The sequence below is a fragment of the Phaethon aethereus genome (assembly GCF_964289735.1).
Source record: "Phaethon aethereus genome assembly, chromosome: Z".
NCBI lineage: Eukaryota > Metazoa > Chordata > Aves > Phaethontiformes > Phaethontidae > Phaethon > Phaethon aethereus.
Window position 1 is genome coordinate 56800600 of NC_138577.1, and position 19007 is coordinate 56819606.

The 19007-nt window shown below is 45.1% G+C and overlaps 1 protein-coding gene across 2 annotated transcripts in view; it reads left to right on the plus strand.

Annotated features, from left to right (window-relative positions):
• Positions 1-19007, plus strand: part of PSD3 (pleckstrin and Sec7 domain containing 3) — a gene marked incomplete at both ends in the record, with an annotated part of 106385 nt that overhangs the window by 85979 nt on the left and 1399 nt on the right. For both annotated transcript variants that reach the window (XM_082012853.1, XM_082012854.1), the window contains 4 exons: positions 1988-2058; positions 7940-8097; positions 8974-9118; positions 12343-12486. In XM_082012853.1, the coding sequence (XP_081868979.1) occupies positions 1988-2058; positions 7940-8097; positions 8974-9118; positions 12343-12486 (518 nt within the window). The remainder of the gene's footprint in view (positions 1-1987; positions 2059-7939; positions 8098-8973; positions 9119-12342; positions 12487-19007) is intronic.

Genomic DNA, 19007 nt, shown 5'->3' on the forward strand with positions numbered 1-19007 from the left:
TCCTCGCTGCCCCTTCTTCGTAATAATCCTGCTGTCTCTCTTACTTTAATTATAGCCTTTCCTTCTTGTCCTACTTCTGTTTGTGGTGCACTCATTATTGAAGGCTTCTGATTAACCTGTGTGTGTTTTGTTGTTTGCACATCTTCATTTGTTTGTTTCCTATTGGCATTCTTGGAAATTAGAGAGGGTACTCAGAGCATCTGTATTTTCCCCGATCATTGCTGATGATCACCTATTCATGGTTCACGCAATTGGGCTGAATCTTGAAGGCAAAGTCTGACTTTGTGATAGGTTTCCAGTAACTGCAACTCTCTCCTAGCTGGGCTAAGCTCTTTGGTGTTCGCATGTTTTGCTAGTATATTTCAGAAGGTACAATTGGAGGTTGGTGTTTTGAAGCTGGAGGCTGACAGCTGGACAATCCAAACAGAGATGTTGAAATCAAACTGACCTCATTCTTTGCAATGACTGAATGCTCTGAATAGGTTTCTCTTTATTAAACTTCTGTTTATTGAACCTTAATAAGTAGTTGTGTCTAGTTGCCTGTATTAAATTATTTCTTTAATTATAAGTAATCAGAATTGCTTATTATTCAGCACACTGGATGTTGACATTCTGGGGATAATCCTTTTATGAGTAGTGTAATTAGGGCCATGTACATCTTAGAGGTCTGTCTCTCATTGTCATGCGGGTCTTGAAAAAGTTACATTCTGACTTCCCAGTTGCAAATAAAATGAAACAAATTTTTTTTAAAGTTAGTTAGACCTTTTCATACTTCATTTCCTAATGGAGTTGCTGCAGGGCAGAGATCAGCTTGTACGGGATTGCTAATGATTGCTAATGAAGTTATGCACTAGCATGCTGTATGTATTTTCTCAGGCAAGGAGTACTGAGGGCTAAGGCTCTTAGGGAGTCTAGAGGAGGACGTAACTGGGGCCGACGGCTGGAAGCTGAACCGAACAAATGCCAATTAGAAATAAGGCCCATCATACGAGATGAGCATGATTAACCTGTGGAGCAAGGGACTAATAACCTCTCCACCATCACTTGCTGTCTTCAGATCAGAATGGCATGCCTGTCTGAGGGTGATGCTTTAGTTGTGCATGGCTTATTAATTTCAATGTAGAGGCAAGTGGATGCTGGTCAGTGGTGTGTGCTTGGTGGAGAGTGAGCTTAAATGCAGGCTTCTGGTCTCTGGCTCTGTGACTGTATAGCCTGTCCCTTCTTTTCCTCTATTGCAGCTGAATTTCAAACTGGAGCCTTCATGCTGAACCCCCCCCTTTTTTTTTCCTTTTCTTTTATCTTCTTCCCCCTCACCCCAGCTTTGTTTCTAGGAATTTGTGGGCTGGATATGTCATTTCTTAACATATCTTCAGGTTAACGTTCTTCAACCTCTAACTGATACAAGTTTCTTGAGGGGTGATTTTTTTTTTTTGCTTAGGTTTTTGTTTGTCTCCCCTCTCCCTTCTCTCCTTTGGCTTCCCCTGTGGCAGCAGGAAGAGGAGAGGGGACCAAGAAGCCATCTGACCACTCAGTGCCAACTCGGGTGTGCAGCAGCAGCAAGGGGGAAAGATGCTCTTAGGAGGCACAGCTTTCTGAGCAGTGTCCTGTTGGTCCTGAACAGCGTCTGCCAGCCTGCTGTAGCATGGGGAAAGGGTGTTTCCTTCTGAAAACTCTTGCCACAGCTCAGAGCTCAGACCTAGCTGTGTAGAGGCAGTGTCTGCCTACCTGCAAGAGCACAAAGACTGGATCTCTCTGGCCTGCTTTCTGCATTGCTGCTGTTCCCTTCTGATCCAGTCCAAAGCTGTCGTCAGGGTTTATTACTCTCTCACACAGCAGGTATGTGCAGGCACTGTGCTGAGTTGCATTGTCCTTTGAAAAGGAGAGTACAAAGCAGGTTTAACACAGGACTAATGTAGCTCTCCTGTTGCCTAGACAAAGTGTAAAAATGGATCAGAGGTAAATGGGTTTTCATTTGTTTTCTTTGCAGCTCCCCGGGGAAAGCGAGGCTGGAAAACCTTTTATGCTGTGCTGAAGGGAACGGTCCTGTACTTGCAGAAGGTAGGGGAAATGACTGTCTTTTGGAAACTAATTAAAGAGGGGTAAAGCAGCAAGCATCCTCTCTGCTCTCACAGCTCACCTCCAGGCTCCTTTCCCTCCGGCACACAGTGTAGCGGCTCTCTCTGCCCCCCACCCTGTTTACACACGCATTGAGGCATGAATCCTTTCATTGACACTCTCCCCCTTTTCACACTTTCAAGTTCAGTTCCATTGCCCCCATCCACATATGCACCCTATCAATTCTAGTTTGTACCATTACTGTCACTCACGGCTGAAAAAATAGCCAGCTTCTCCAGCAAAGACAGCATCATCTCTCTGTGTCTTGCTCACATTCCTCTAGGCTGCTTTTAACATTGCATTTCATACGTATGACTTCCCCTCCTGTAAGGCTGTCCTCTTTTCCCATCTTTTCATAGTATACTTTCCTGCAATGCCTGCAAGACAAGCTCCAAAACAATTGAACGGCAGCTTGGCCTTGGTAAGAATCTGCAGTTTCTGGTCCATAGCAAAATTGAAGGATTAAAGGGTACTTTTGTTTTCCCCAAAGCAAGATGAGACACTGGTTTCTAACAAACTTTGCTCCCTAACAGCAAGAAGTCTAAAAAAAATGTCAGCTGAAACCTTTCAAGTCTTTTGGCGCAAGTTTAAATATAGTACAGTACAGTTTTAAGTAGTCTCTTGGAATGTGAAATGCAACATATGAGTGAGAACTGTCAAAAGCAAATAAATGGTAGCAGCTGAGTAGATTGTTAAGATTTTTGTCCCCCAGCATAGCTGAAATATTAATGAAAAAGGTGGTATTTGTCCAAACTGCCCTGTATTGTAGAATTATGCTCCTTTGAAAGCCTTTTTATATTTCCACTGTGTTTTGCAACCATCAGGAGCTCAAGTTCAAGTGCATACTGCTGTTTCCTCCTCCCCTGCTGTGGCTTTCTGAAGTTGTTGGCTTCACTGGAGCCAACCTGGACAGTCTCGGAGAAGAGAGTGGTTTTCATAAAATTCTTACAGCATGAGGTTTACAAGGTGGATGCTCTGGGTGCAGTATGTTTTTGAGAGTGCTGAAAATCCTGAAACAGGCTGTCATGAGGGAAGATTAGGGCTGAAAGTTGAATGTGACATGCTCAAAGCCAGTGCAGGAGACTAGAACTAAGTCTGTTGAATTGCAGCTGAGCCTTCCCTGTGGTCCTCTTGCTGGCAGCAGGTTCAGATTTTATTAAAGTGGCCTTCATGGCAGGTTTGTACTTGCCCTTTCCTGGCTGAAATGGAGTCACCTGTTTTGATTTCTGAAATAAGTCATCTTTAGTGTCACCCTGAAAGGACTGCATGATTCCCTAAGAAGTGAGAAGGCTCCTTGTCTATAACATATTAATTTCTTATTTGATCTTTTAAGGGGGGATTAATAAGCTTGCAAGGAGGAGAAATGGAGATGCTGTCTATATTTTGAGTCTTAATTAAATACTTTAGTGAGTATCACTGGCATATTAGTTGAAAACACATTCTGTTTGACAAAACGTATTGATGCTGATGTAGCGTGCAAATTTTCTACAAAATGTTGCTCTCCCCTGTCTCACCCTCCATCCTTTGGAGAGCAAGAGAGTAATTGCACATCTGACTGCATCTTCGCAGAATGAAATGCATTGCTGGAGTTCTTGTTCTTATTTGTTTCTTATTTGTGTGTCTTGCACTTGTCACAGCACTTGAATTCAGTGAAAGCAGGGTGGTTAAGCTGCAGTCTCCCACTTGGTCCTGAAGACACTTGCACGGAAGCCATCTCACTGTAGCACAGCACCAATAAAGGCTTTTACTTTAGTGCTGTTAAAAGGTTGGCAGAGGGGCCTGATGGAAAATGACTCATTCCCAGAGTGATGGGGCAGCTGTGAGCCTCCCCAGGGTGCCTCTGGCCCCTGCACAGCCACAGTGCCTCATGCCACTGCTATGAAACATCCTCTGATTTCTCTTCAGCTCCAGAAGGTCCAGCAGGCCTTTGCTTCATCCCTGAAATAAGCTTTGGTCTGCTAGGGATGTGGTATCACAGAAGGTGGGGGTGCCAGGTTTTTAAAATACACAGCTAGACCAAGCTGTTTATAGTAAAAGTTGCTGAGCTGTTGTTTCCTTTTGCAATATACCAGGAGACTGAAATGATCCTGATTTCAGAAAGTTCAGGAGCGTTTTAGAACAGCTTGATTTCTCTGTAGAAATGTATAGCTCTGGCAGTACTCGTGGGCAAAGGATTTCCTTGACTCTGTTTGCATTCTCTTCTGATTATGGAGTGCTGTAGGGCAGGGTGCATTCGCCTATGCACACACACATTTTCCCTCTTCCGCTCATTATCTGTATATTATCTGTATCTCTGTGGAGGTAACGTCTGTGAGGATGGATTCATTGCACTGAGTGCTATTCAAGCAGGGGAGAGAGAAATCTCACCGTTCTAGGTGCTGTATACATGCAAACACGTGCAAACCTCTGTGCTATTGCTTTCCATGTTTATCTTTAACTCAGCTGTTCCCTGAAGACACTGCTATAGTGTAAATATTGTTTGTAGCAGCTGTGATTCCCCCAGTGGGCAGTGTGATCCCAATTCTGCTGTCATTCCGTTTGCATACCAGTCCAGTTCTCCTTGTTCTGCTGTCAAAGTTCATGTGTGAGAGTAGTTTGTAAATGGTGGTCACTTGAGATTTACTGGGGAGTTTTATCTGGGCAGCCTTGTCTCCATGCCCACATTTTTTTTTTTTTTCCCATTGGAACTCTTCCAGTGCTAATTCCTGTGCTGCATATTGTTTTATTTTTAAACGAGTGATTTAAGAGAGACGGTTTCTGAATCAGTGAGCACAGAGGCCACCGGAGGGGCTCAGTGGAAGCGTTCACAATTAGCCAGCTAAACATGCCTGCACAGTATTACATAAAATGAGAGGTTTGACATGTTTGGGATGTTGGTCCTGTCTCTGGGCATCCTCAGGCCAAGGTTAATTTCCTGCCCTCTGTTCATAGCAAGAGGAAATTGAAAAGTAGGAGCTTGACAGAACGTCTGTTCACTAGACTGACGTGGGATGTGCTGTGTGTGCAGAAGAGAGGTTTAGGAGAGGACATAAGGTTGACCTTGCTTCCTTGCTAGAAATTGCTTCTGGGCAGGCAGTGCAGGACATGGACCTTCATGTTTTGTTCGGACTCTTCTGTGAGCTTTGTAACATCTTTGCTTTTTGATGTGGCAGCTTATAATCTTGCAGGCTTTTGGATATTTTTATATAACTTTTCTCAAATGTGTTTCCTGTATTAAAATATTAAAAAAGAGAGAAAGTGATGTAAGTGATGTAAAGTGTTAAGTGATGTGACTTTCTGAAAGAGAATTTTTCAGCCATCACATGCAACTGAGCGGAGATAACCACCCACGGTACATTGACTGATAAAAAGCCAAATACCATTCTCTGGTCTATCAAAAACCTATTTAGAAACATGCTGACTCCAGGTCAGCAGGATGTGGGAAAGTCATTCTCTAGGAGTCTGAGAAAGATGAATTCAGCAAGTCATTGCATTGTGTGCAGCACTCACTTCAGCGTTCAGTTGGTAGAGAAGTCACAGTTTCTTTCTGGCTCTTCATAAGTTTCTTGCCACTGTCTTAACTTCGCTGAGCTGCCTTCCATTTCAGCTCAACTTCCACGCTGACACCAGCACATCAGAGCATGTGCAATCCTTGATGGCGTACAAGATACGAATGTTCCTGCTTCTCTAGCATTCCCCACCAGTTGAAAAGAGTTTGAGGCCTTAGAGGAGGAATTTTGACAGCACATTGACATCGTTCCAGCTTTCTCTGAGGCTGGCCAACTATGTGGAGACATTTCCGGTATGCTGATCAGTGCCTTTGGAGAGGCTGGCAGAGCCCCAGCTGTCAAGGTAGATTGCAGCCATCTGATCCAGTGGGATTAGCAAGGATTATCATGAAAACTCTCTTCCGGTAAAGAGGGATTCTCCGCTAGGACTGCTTCTGGGACTGCCCAAATGTGGAGTTTTTCTGGAACAGGTTTAGACACCAGAGTGGGTTGTGAACGTTGGATACATCTCACAAGAGGAAGCTTGGAAGCAACAGGCAAGGTCATAGCTGACACTGGTTCTAGGCAGTAACTTGAGGAAAGACAGAATATGATGTTTCTGAGGCCTGACTAAGTTCATTTCCTGTCCTTGAAGTTTTCACAGTCTTCCTGGACAGGGAAGTCAGTCATTTACCCCAAAACTACCACCAAATAAATCAGCTTTTGAACCTATAAAGGGCTTAATCTAGGGGCTTGCTTCCTCCATCTTCAAGATGCTTCCTCCAGTTCTTGTTCTTCAAGTAGGGACTTTCCGAAATCTTACTTGAAGAATGTTTAAAGAGTGCCCTAAGCAGCAGTAGGAAAAGTCCATCATCATATAGGGGTCCCTCCAAAGCCTGCTGGGACTCAAGCTATGGGAGAGGAAGGACATTTCGCTTTGCTCACCACCAGACCTTAAACACCCCTTATGTCACAGATGCTTAGGTTGAAGGCTGCCCTTTGGTCATCTGTGCAGCAGTGCTCTGCCTTTCTGCTAGGCATGCCAGATCTGTGGTGGGTTCCATCCTTGTCTGACCCCAGGTGGAGGTGGTGCTGTGACAGTATTGATGGTTAGCTGCATCTCCTTTGGTGAAGTGTGAGCAGCAGCAAGTTCTGGGCCCGCACTAGCTGGACCGCAACTGGTGGCTCGCCATCCATTGAAGTCATTCTGGAAAGCCCTGACCAAACCAGCCTGGCGATAGCACAAGATGCCCTTGTAGTTCCCTCTAGCTGCAACACTGGTCTGTGTGCTGCCAGATAAGTCCTGTAAACCAATTAATGCACATTAACCAGCTCTTCTTTGGGGTGGGTGCCTCTGTACATGCTCTGCGTCCTGTACCCTGTTGCGTGCTAAACCCCATCTTGTAACTCTTGTGTTCAAGTGGAAGGATCAATAGTTATCATGCCTGCAGGGAAATGTTCCTCTGTTTTGCAGCCGCCACACCCCCTCCCTTAGTGGGTGTTTCAGCTAAGACTGATTTCTATGATGTACTAAGGGGGAGAAATGGAGTCAGCTGCAGACTGCGCTGGCCTCTCCTTCAGAAACATTGCATGTGCAGCATTGCTGGCAAATGACTTGTTCTTGAAAAAAGCTCCTGGTTTTCTGAAGCCATTTATAGTGAGGTGGGCTTTAAACTGAACTTGTGGCTACACCATGATTGTGCTCTCATCCAGCTTCTATCACTCAGGAGATCAAAGACTGCTCCCAGGCTGACACTTGCAACACAGAGAAGTTTGACTCTCTGCTTTTGTCATTTGGTGTTAGGACTGCTACTGTTGTGTCAAAAAACTGGACAGTGCTGTGCTTGCCATTTGCAGACCCTGAGAAGAGAGATTTAAAGGAGGTTGCTGTATTTGCTTTGTGGAGACTGATAAGGAGACTTCTCCACTGTGTCAGGGCCTGCCTAGGAGGACACAAAAGGTAGTTGTTTGAGAAAAATTGAGCAGTGGAGGCTGAGAACCCAAGCAGAAACCCAGCAGCTGAGCAGTGGAGGTGGGGAGCTAGCCATAAAGGATTCCTGAAATGAAGACAAATTAAACTGTTGGGATAGTCAAATACTCCCTGTTTACCCCTCTTCCTGTCAAGCAGGTAGTGGAACTACTTCTTTCCCTCGCAAAGAGATCAGAAAAGGGAAAGAAAGAGAAAGGAAAAGATGTTAAAGGTAATGGAAACCACAAGTAGTCAAGTCAGGTTGCATTCAGTTCATATACATTACTACTATTCATGACTATGGAACAAGGGTTTTTCCGTAGGTTAAGGAAAAAGAAGTAGCACGCAGAGAAATAAGATGCCATTTTACCCCTATTAACTCCTGCAGGATGAATATAAGCCAGAAAAGGCTTTGTCGGAGGAAGATCTGAAGAATGCAGTTAGTGTGCATCATGCACTGGCATCCAAGGCAACAGACTATGAGAAGAAACCCAATGTCCTCAAGCTTAAAACAGCAGATTGGAGGGTCCTGCTTTTCCAAGCCCAGTAAGTGCTCTCTCCTGATTTGTGCCAATAGTTCAGGAAGGAAAACAGTGCTGAAGGAGGGGTAAATTCATGCCTGGACAGGTTAAAAGAGAGGCTTAAGAGGTTCAATCTGTTTATTTGATCAGAAATAAGATTAAGTAGTGATTTGATTAGAGTACACAAGTAGTTCATGAGAAGGCTTTAAGAGGCTGGTTTTAAGAGGCTTTTTAATCTATCTGAGAAAGGCATAACAAGATGCAGCAGCTGGAAGCTGAAGCCGCAGGAAATTCAATTTGGAAACAAGGCACAAACTTCTAACAGGGTGATTAATCATTGAAACAAATGACAAAAGGCAGTCTTGGATTATCCGTCTCCTGATGTCATCAGGTCCTAGCCGGATGTCTTTCTAGAAGGTACACTTTGGTCAGAAACAGTTACTACTTAATACAAGAATAATTTCATGAAGTTCTTCAAGCTGTGATATCCAGACGGAACAGTTGACCAGCCTTTTGCTTCTGACATTAAAAACCTGTGCATCACTCTTGCACATGAGCCTGTTTCTGCTGAGATCCATGTGAAACCTCCTAGAGATATGTGGTGTCAGGCACAGCTGAGACCTTAGGACGTATGTCTGAATCAGGGCATTGGTTGGCTCTGTCGTCTGTGTCATTGGATTAGGAAAAGATGTATGCTAGGGTGAGTTACGGACCTAATCACGAGCCAGGCTGTGACTGAAATATCTGACACTAACTGCTTGCAAAGGTAGACCAGAAGACTGAGTAGACTGTAAGACTTGTCCAGTTCTTGTTATTTGTGCTTTTAAAATGCTATTGAAGCGGTGGGAGAGAGGTAGAGGAGGCTGCATCAACAGGTGCTTAATACGTGTTTCTTCCCCAGGAGCCAAGAGGAGATGCAGACCTGGATCAACAAGATTAATTGTGTGGCTGCTGTCTTCTCTGCACCACCATTTCCAGCAGCAATTGGCTCTCAGAAGAAGTTCAGTCGCCCACTCCTGCCAGCCACCACAACGAAGCTATCTCAGGTGAGCTGTTTTTGTATAGAGGGTGATGGCGATTTCTCTGGCTGGCTGAAGACTGGATGACAGTCCTTGGCTTTGTTTTGTGGCTGTCGCCACAAGTGTTCCTAGGGGAAGGAGGCTTGCATGGACCTCTGCTAGCAGAGTAAATCTCTGCGCATTTCCTGATGCAAGATTTGAAGTGAGGGGAGAGAAGGAGTAGTCTTGAATATACTTGTTTTATGTTTTTGAAGAAAAGAAGCAATCACCAGTGTTCCTAGTACCAGGTACAGGATTTTCAGCCTGCAGTTATGGCTCTGCAGAGGTCATTTCAAATACTGTCTGACTGGTGGTTTTTTTGAATTTGGGTGTTTATTACTACTTATTTCAGAAGAAATTGACACACTCCTGGTCTTTGGCTCTTCGGGGTGATAAAAAGTGAAAGCTGATGCGTCAGGAAAGCATCAATTGTATTTCTCCCGCAATACTTTTCCAGACTCCAGCCCTTATCAGCTCAGTGATTTACTGTTTAATGTAGATTTATAAACTGTCTCTTAGATGAATGTCATTGGTCTCCCCTTGTGATCGCATAAGCTTTTAGCTTCCACAACATACTGCGGCAGGGAGTTGCACAGCTCTACTACTTCTTGCTCAAAAAAACACCTACTTCTGCTTGTTTCGGACTGGCTGTCTGATGCTTGCACCCACAGCTGTGTGTAGTTTGGGAGCTGTGATGCATGCCTGTAATTCCTTCTGCACTGGCAGAAACACAATATTGATGGCGTTGATCAAGTTAACAAAGTGGCAGAGGTGATAGATCCCAGTCCTAGGTGTATACTTTACAAGTAACTTCCTGTAGCTTTTAAAGTCATCTGCCCATGCTGGATTGCCTCTTAAATGCATTTTTTTGACATCTTCATAGCTTAGCAACACTCCTTAGAAACCACTATCTCATAATCTGCATTTCTCTAAGGGGGTGAGAAGAGAATGTCGCCCCTGCTTTTTCCCTCTCTGTGGCAGTAGCCTTTCTTCTTACAATGAGGTGACTGACTTTCCATCTTCTATTCTGGGTTAAAGTTTAAAACATGTCTTATACAGAATAATACTAATTTGTCTTATCCTTGTGATTTTACCTTTTGCTCACACATACCTTTTTTTAAGATACTGTATGGGGTTTCAATAGTTTACCCCCAGTCACCAAAAAAACGTTTTCATTCATCATTGTTCTGTGTGATTTTTCGATTTAGCACATTGTTTCCTAGTCTTATTGTTTCCGTTTAATCTGGAAAGGAAAAAAATGGAACGCAGCCCTGTGTTTTGTGTCTCAAAGAAGGGGAGACACGAAAAGTGGAATAAGATAAGCTGTTTTAGCTAAAGGCAGAAGAATGTTAAGTGTTCAAAGCAGATAAATTCAAAGGCAAGCAGAAACATGTCTGCTTTTATCTGTCAGTGTGGAAAAGCTGCCAGCGGGCTGCTTCTCATTTGGCAGACAGAAAAATAGGAATTGTCAAATCCCTGTAGTTGCTGTTTTGGATTTTGTGGGCTGAATCATGATGGACAGTACTCCTTCAAAGGGCCTGGTTTTGGTCAGGCAGAAGTCAGGATGCAGCCAGAACCTAACATGGGTGAGGGAGAGAGGTTGGACATGCCAGGATGCGCAAGATCATTGTACCAAGTTTGCTTTCAAAAGCAGATCAGTGTCTGATCTTGGTTAGTCCAACCAAAGAGGGATGTGATAAAGCTATATATAAAGGAACAACCAGTATAGAAAAGATCTGCTAGGTTGGGGTTTTTTCCCCCTTTTTTCTGAGAGTGTGCATGCACACAGAAAAGCTCCAAAGGCCTGCTGCCCTGGAAATTACAAGTGCCAAATTAATAGCTGCTCAGAGACCTATCATCAGGCTGTAGAACTCGCTGCAACAGGATGTCACTAGGACCAGGGATTCAGCACAACGTGAAGAGTGATTGGGCACTAATAGAGATAGCGAGTGGATCGCTAGGGTAGTCACTAAGAGCAACAAGAATTTTTGGCAGCCAATAGCGAGTGGTTTGAGTCCTACCATGTATAAGCAGAGGCAAATTATCCCACGTTTCTTTCTGCAGTTCTCTTGCAAAAGATCTGAAATACAAGATTATGTGTGGCTCAAGTGTCATCCTCTGTAGAAGTTTTCCCCCATTCTGCTCTTTGCTGCAGCTCCAGCTCAGTAAGCCGAGAGGCTTAGTCCTTGGTGTGACTCACAGTGCAGTGCAGGCATGTCCGACCTAGCGTGCCCCACGCCACTGGGGCACAACTACTGGCAGCTATCTCCTCCTCTGAGGCTGGGTACCTAGGCGGGAGCTGAGCTGGGTACTGCCTGCTGTTACAACTCTGGCTCAGTCACTGAGGTCTGCGTGATCATGTCTGTATTTTGGACGTACCTAATTCAAACATGATTTCAGATCCAAGCCTAGAGATGGCCAGAAGGCCATGCTGCAGGAGCTGGAAACCTTCTGAGCTGAGGGAACATTAGCTGACAGATGGACTGGAGGAAGTGAGTGGGCCTGGGATTGTGATAAAGGAAATTGACTACAAAGGGGGAGTAGCAGCTCTGCACTCTCTCCAGCTGCACAGTGGGATAAAAGCTGGTAGCAGCTTAGCAAAATGAGATACCTTTTGGGGGTTGGACAGCCCTTCCTCTTCTGCATGCATTGCATTGTTCTGAAAAAAATGGAAACCACAGACCGGAAAGCATTTGGTAGTGCAGAAATGGAAGGAAGGGCCTTGACTCTGTGTCCTTTCTGTCCTGGAAGGAACTACCTTTATGTGGCAAAGACCTGAGGCAGGGTCTTCACCTGTCTCATTCTGCCCCTGGTCTGACTGCGTACACAACAGCCTTAATTAATTTGCCAAAAAATGTATTAAAGCAGAAGTGTCATGTTGTCAGTAATGCTCTGCAGCAAGCTGCTTCCGTTGCTCTCAGCAAGGCGAGGGATGACAGGTTTGCTATCCTTCCCGGTGGCATCTGCTAGCTGCTGAGTTTTTCTGCAAACTTGGCCACTTTGCTTGGGTGCCTTTGAGAGACCGGTTGGGGGCATAGCTCTATAATAACAGACTTTTTCAGTCTAATTAAAATTGGTTAAAGGAAAGGACCAGAGAAAGAAAGGGAGAAAGAAAAAGAAACTACTTGGTATTATTGTAGAGGGATCTCTCTTTCCTTTGCTTATTCAATATTTTAGATTCTGTTACTTAAGTGCCTATTGTGTTTCTGAAGGATGAACAGCTGAAGTCCCATGAAGCGAAGCTGAAGCAGATCTCCACTGAGCTTGCCGAACATCGCTCCTATCCTCCTGACAAGAAGCTCAAAGGCAAGGAAGTAGATGATTACAAACTGAAGGACCACTATCTGGAGTTTGAGGTATGTATGGGAAACATTATTACTTTTACTTTTTGTGTGTGGATGGGGCAGCTGGTCTTACACTTGGGGTGCAGTCCTAAAGTTCTGCATTTTTCATCTTACTTCACCAAGGAATATGTTCTCTTTAGACAGATACGTCACAGCAATCCCAGAAGCTGGGATGTGGCTCCTCTTTCCTGATAAGGACTTCCTGTGACCTTAGCCATGAATTTAGCTCCTCATCTGTAAAATGGAAGATAAAAATGTGACCGCCTGTCTTTGCCTGATGTATCTGTTTGAAGAGATGATGAGGTCTTCAGGCAGGAACTGTCTCATGTTCTAAGACCATGTGTTGCCTAGTGTGTTGGCACCCCAGTCTTTACGGAATGACTGCCTTCTGCAGTAATGCAGATCATGATAATTGTCTTCCATTGGTACATTCTGAAGGAACTACTTTTCTAAAATTGTTGTCATAGGCACACCTCATCAGAACCATTTGTGTTGTGTACCAGTGAGGTAGATGTCAGGATGAGCAGGAAGAGGGTAGAATGAAAGATCACAGTGTGATGCTGCTTAGGCAGCTGCATTAGGACATTGTTCTGAGTATCTGACAGCAGCTTTTATCCTTAATAGCATCTGCCCCATTGTAGACTTATGTGGGAGGGGTTTGGCAACCCAGCAGATGCCTGGTGTTTTTCATGGCTGCACCTTTGAGCTTTTTCCCCCCGAACCACAAGTCAATGTTGCCTTGGGTCTGAAAGGGTCCTACGCTAGATAGGCACTGCCTGGCAAGGAAAATACATAGTCTGAAGAAGAGAAAGAGCAGATAAAACAAAAGTCAGAGAGACCACTGGACATACTGGAGGCAACATAGCTGAAACAGGCAACACACTCCAAAACTGAAGTAAGCCTTCTGCCATGTGTTACATGAGTTTCTGTTGGAGGAACTCTTTTTACTCCTCGTCTTGACTAGTTGCATACTTTTGCTTTTGCAGAAGGTTGTAGCCGCTGTGTTGGGTTTGACTTTGCTGTAGCTCTGGGCTGCATTGCATATAGTGAGCTAGAGATGTTTTGCGTAGATGCTTTGCTACTGTTTTGTATAGGGAACACAGCTAGCCAATTTGTTCTTCCACATCCCACATACCTGAAATGATCTAACCAATGACCAAATGAGGAAGTGGTAGACAGGGCTGGCAAGCAAAGAGAGCACAATGATGTGAACAGGAGAGACTACGTAATCAATAAAACAGTGCTGAAGTGAGGTGGATAGCTCACATGACTAAAGTGCTGCCATGAATGGATAGAGGCCTTTTAGAAAGGACAGAAGGAGCAAGGAGGGGGAGTCACCCTTTATGTGAGTGAGTAGCATGAAACTTTGCCTAAGGAAGGGTGATGAGCCAGGTGAGAGCTTGTGGGTCAGGATTAGTGGGCACATGAAGATGGGTGATGTTGTGTTGGCTGTCTGCTAGGCTTTTTTCAAAAAACTGGAAGAAACCCTCGCCCTCATGAGAAACTTCAACCACCCGTATATGAGCTGGAGGGGCAACAAAACAGGGCACAAGCAATCCAGGACATTTCTGGAGTGCACTGACAACAACATCCTAACACAGGTGACCAAGCAGCAGACAAAGAGAGGCACTTTGCTGGACCTCTCACTTAAAAACTAGGAAGAATTGGTTGGGGATGTGAAGCTTAAGGGCAACCATGGCAACAGTGACCGTGAGATGTTGGACATCATGATCCTGAAAGGAGGGGTCAAAGTAAAAAGTAGGATCACAGCCCTGGCCTGCAGGAGAGCTGACTTTGGCCTGTTCAGAGAACTGCTTGGAAGAATCCCATTAGATACGGCCTTGGTGGGAAAAGGGCTTTAGGAGAGCTCGTAACTTTTCAAGGATTCCCTCCTTAAGCTCAGGAATGGTTCACCCTGACAAGCAGGAAACCAAGCAAAGGTGGCTGAAGGTCTTCATGGATGAACAAGTTGCTCCTGGCAAAACTCCACCATAAAAAAGGAGTGTGCAGTAGGTGGAAGCAGTGGCAGGTGACACCAGAGGAATAGAGATACTGTCCAAGCATGTAGGATTGTGTTTAGGAAAGCCAAAGCCCATGTGAAGTTGAATCTGGCAAAAGATGTGAAGGGCAGGAAGAAAGGTTTCTACCGGTATGTTAACAGCAGGACAGCTAGCTCCCCCTACCCAGGTGGGGCCTATAATGGGGCAGGGGACCTGATCACAAAGAACAGGGAAAGGCCAGGGTCCTCAATGTCTTCTTTGTCTGGGTCTTTACTGGTAAGACCGGCCTTCAGCAGTCACAGATAAATGAGCCCAGTGAGAAAATCTGGAGCAAGGAGGACTTACCCTTGGTGAAGGATGATAAAGTTAGGCAATATTTAAACTGGACATATGCAAGGCCATGGGATCTGATGGGATGCACCCATGAGTACTGAGGGAGCTGGATGATGTCATTGCAAGGCCACTCTTGATTACCTTTGAAAGGTCATGGTGATCAGGGGAGGTTCCTGAGGACTGGAGGAAAGCAAATGTCATTCCTGTCTTCAAAAAAGGCAAGGAGGAAGGTCCAGGGAACTACAGGATGGTCAGCTGCTTCTCTTTTCGTGGGAGGGTGATGGAGCAAATTCTTCTGGAAATCACTTCCAAACACATTAAAGACAAGAAGGTGATTATGAGTAATCAGCATGGCTTTATGAAGGGGCAATCATGCCTGACCAACATGATAGCCTTTCACAATCACAGTGTGATGGATGAGGGGAGAACGGTGGATGTTTTTTCATCTTGACTTTAACAAGGATTTTTATATTGTCTCCTCTAACATCCTCATAGACAAACTGATAAAGTGTGGACTAGGAAATTGACAATAATGTGGTTTAGAAGCTGGCTGAACAATTGAGATCAAAGGGTTGTGATCAATGGCACAATGGCAGTTTTGAACACGGCGCTTGGATGTACAGAGCAAGCCACACATTCTCACTCTGTAGGGAGCCTTATGCAGCTTGGGAAAACAGAGTTTCTTGGCTTTGGGTCCTTGACACAAAGTTTATTTTTTATCACTTCTGGAAGCATGATGAGTTAGGATGAAATGTAGTGCAGTGTTAGATGATTTTAGAAAGGTTGATGGAGAAGCAGACTGTTCTAGTTTTTTTCTGCTTTCTGTCAATTTTATCATGGTGGTCTTTAGAGAAATATTCCTCAGGTATCTCAGTACAAAGCAGAACCAGTACAGCCCAGGAAACAAAAGATGTCTTCTTCCCTAGTGAGAGCCTTGAACAGCAGTTGAGCTGTGCAGTTCAGATACGTGATCAGCACTGCAGGAATGCCTGTCTAGGCAGGCAAGTGCTGGCACCAACTTCAGTTGTGTGCTAGAGATGGTGATTCAGGGTGCTGCTGTGCAATGCTGTGTTACCTTCACACATGGCACATATTTCACAGGACATGCTGAACTATAAATAGGCAGTAAAAAAAAAAGAAAAAAAGAAAAAAAAAAAAAAGGTGAGCTGTATGAATGGAAACTTTCCCCTGGTTTTGGAGTTTCCTCAACCTTCCCTTCAGAGCAAAGTCCTGTCAGGGTCAGGCAGAGCTGGTGACAGACCTTGCTGCATGGGGTCAAAGCAAAAGGGCAAGAGGCAGGTGAGGCAGTATTTTGTACTTGGCTCTTTCAGGCTGAGCCTGCAGACCACACCTTGCATCCATGATACAACTCCAGAAGCATACCAAAAGGGCCTGCGAGTCCCAAGGGAAGCAACATAGTCTCATTAGGAAGGAAGAAGCCAGATTCCTTTTTTGTAGGCCCTTGTAATTCACTTTTGTTCACCCGCTGGCATTCCCTTCATTCTTGTTGCTGATGAAAGACAACTGAGATGGCATTTCCTTCTCAGGGGAGATGAACCAGGAGGTGCCTGGTCCTTGCTCAGGGATGCAGCCACGAGCATTTCTTCTTGCTGGTGTCTTTGCTTGTATACACCAAGCGAAAAAACATTTCCTTTTTCCTAGAATCATTAAGGTTGGAAAAGACCTGTAAAATCATCAAATCCAGCCGTCAATCCAATGCCACCATGCCCACTAAACCATGTCCTGAAGACCCACATCCACATGTTTTTTGAACACTTCTAGTGATGGTGACTCCACCGCTTCCCTGGGCATCTTTTACTCTCTCAGTAAAAACATTTTTCCTAATATCCTATCTAAACCTCCCCTGGCACAACTTGAGGCCATTTCCTCTTGTCCTGTCACTAGTTAGTTGGGAGAAGAGACCAACACCCACCTCGTATCAGGTAGTTGTAGAGAGTGATAAGGTCTCCCCTCAGCCTCCTCCAGACTGAACAACCCCAGTGCCCTCAGCCACTCCTCATAAGACTTGTGCTCCAGACCCCTCACCAGCTTTGTTGCCCTTCTCTGGACACACTCCAGCATCTCAATGTCCTTCTTGTAGTGAGGGGCCCAAAACTGAACACAGTATTCAAGGTGCGGCCTCACCAGTGCCAAGTACAGGGGCACAATCATTTCCCTGCTCCTGCTGGCCACACTATTTCTGATACGGGTCAGGACGCTGTTGGCCTTCTTGGCCACCTGGCCACACTGACAGCTCATATTCAGCCAGCTGTCAACCAGCACCCCCAGGTCCCTTTCCGCTGGGCAGCTCTCCAGCCACTCCTCCCCAAGCCTGTAGCGTTGCATGGGGTTGTTGCGGCCGAAGTGCAGGGCCCGGCACTTGGCCTTATTAAACCTCATACAATTGACCTCTGCCCATTGATCCAGCCTGTCCAGATCCCTCTGCAGAGCCCTCCTACCCTCCAGCAGATCAACATTCCAACCCAACTTGGTGTCATCTGCAAACTTACTGAGGGAGCACTCAATCCCCTCATCCAGATCATCAACAAAGATATTGAACAAGACCGGCCCCAAAACTGAGCCCGGGGGAACACCGCTTGTGACTGGCCACCAACTGGATTTAACTCCGTTCACCACGACTCTCTGGGCTCAGCTGTCCAGCCAGTATTTATTATTTATTCCAGTGAAGAGTACACCTGTCTAAGCCATGAGATGGCAGCTTCTCTAGGAGAATGCTGTGGGAGATGCTGTGCAAGGCTTTACTAAAGTCCAGGTAGACAACATCCACAGCCTTTCCCTCATCCACTAGGTGGGTCACCTGGTCATAGAAGGAGATCAGGTTGGTCAAGCAGGACCTGCCTTTCATGAACCCATGCTGGCTGCGCCTGATCCCTTGGTTATCCTTCACATGCCCTGTGAGTGCCCTCAAGATGAACTGTTCCATAATCTTCCCCGATACGGAGGTCAGGCTGACAGGCCTGTAGTTCCCTGGATCTTCCTTCTGACCCTTCTTGTAGATGGGTGTCACATTGGCAAGCCTCCAGTCATCTGGGACCTCCTCTGTTAACCAGGACTGCTGATAAATGATGGAGAGTGGCTTGGCAAGCTCCTCCACCAGCCTCCTCAGTAGTCTTGGGTGGATCCCATCCGGCTCTAGGGACTTGTGGGTGTCCAGGTGGCACAGCAGGTCCTTAACTGCTTCCTCCTGGATTATGGAGGGTTTATTCTGCTCTCCATTGCTGTCTTCCAGCTCAGGGGGCTGAATACCCTGAGGATAATTGCAATAACTTTTACTTGATGTCTGAGGATGTACGGCTCCAGATGATGGTTGCTCATTGCAGCAAATTTATGGTTTGAGAGAGACCTTTTAAATTCTGTCAGGTGAGAGATGAAGCCAGAAATTTGATGAGTGGCTACCTCATCTTCTCTTTACTACGTGCATTCAGTTTGCAGAGATAATGTTGCAAAAGCTTTTGAGTGGTTTTAACTTTTGCGTTTTTACTTTCTTGACAGAATTTTCCAGATTACTTTCTTTTAAGGAAAAATTTCCACCAGCTTTACTACCTAGCTTCAAATACTAAAATGCAAACTAGTTGCTGTTGAAATCAAAATAGAAACTTCCAAATGCATTGCTTAATTGCGATAGAAATCATGGGCCCACAAAATCCAGGGCAAAATGGCCATTGGCAGACATGCAGGGCAGAAACTGGTCCTGGATTTCCATTCTGAGTGCCGGGTCGTGTGACCCTCATGGTATTTACTGGACCAACAAAAAACAGAAGACCATATGGCAGTAAAGTCCCTCTCTCCTGTGATGAATATTATGTTGATCCCAGGCTTAGAGCACTGGCTTGCCTTCTCTTTTGCAGAGGTGGCCCATTCGTTGCGTGGTGAATCATTACTCAGCCCAGTGCATCATCATCATCAGTGTTCTGCTTGCTGTTTCTCTGTTTCCTTTTTTATTGAATGACACATCTTACCTGCTTCATGTGTTTGTCTCTCGCATTGTGGATCTGGAGCTCCAGATATGGAATTGATAAGAATGCTTTTTTATTTAAATTTTAGGTGGATTCTTTTGTGATTCTCCTCTATGAGGTTTTTGTTTATTCGAAGGACTCTTTGGAAACCCAGTCACGTTCTCTCGTTCTTTTTTCCCTTTATATTCCACATTTCAAAGCAGTTACTAAGCTTTTTGACTTC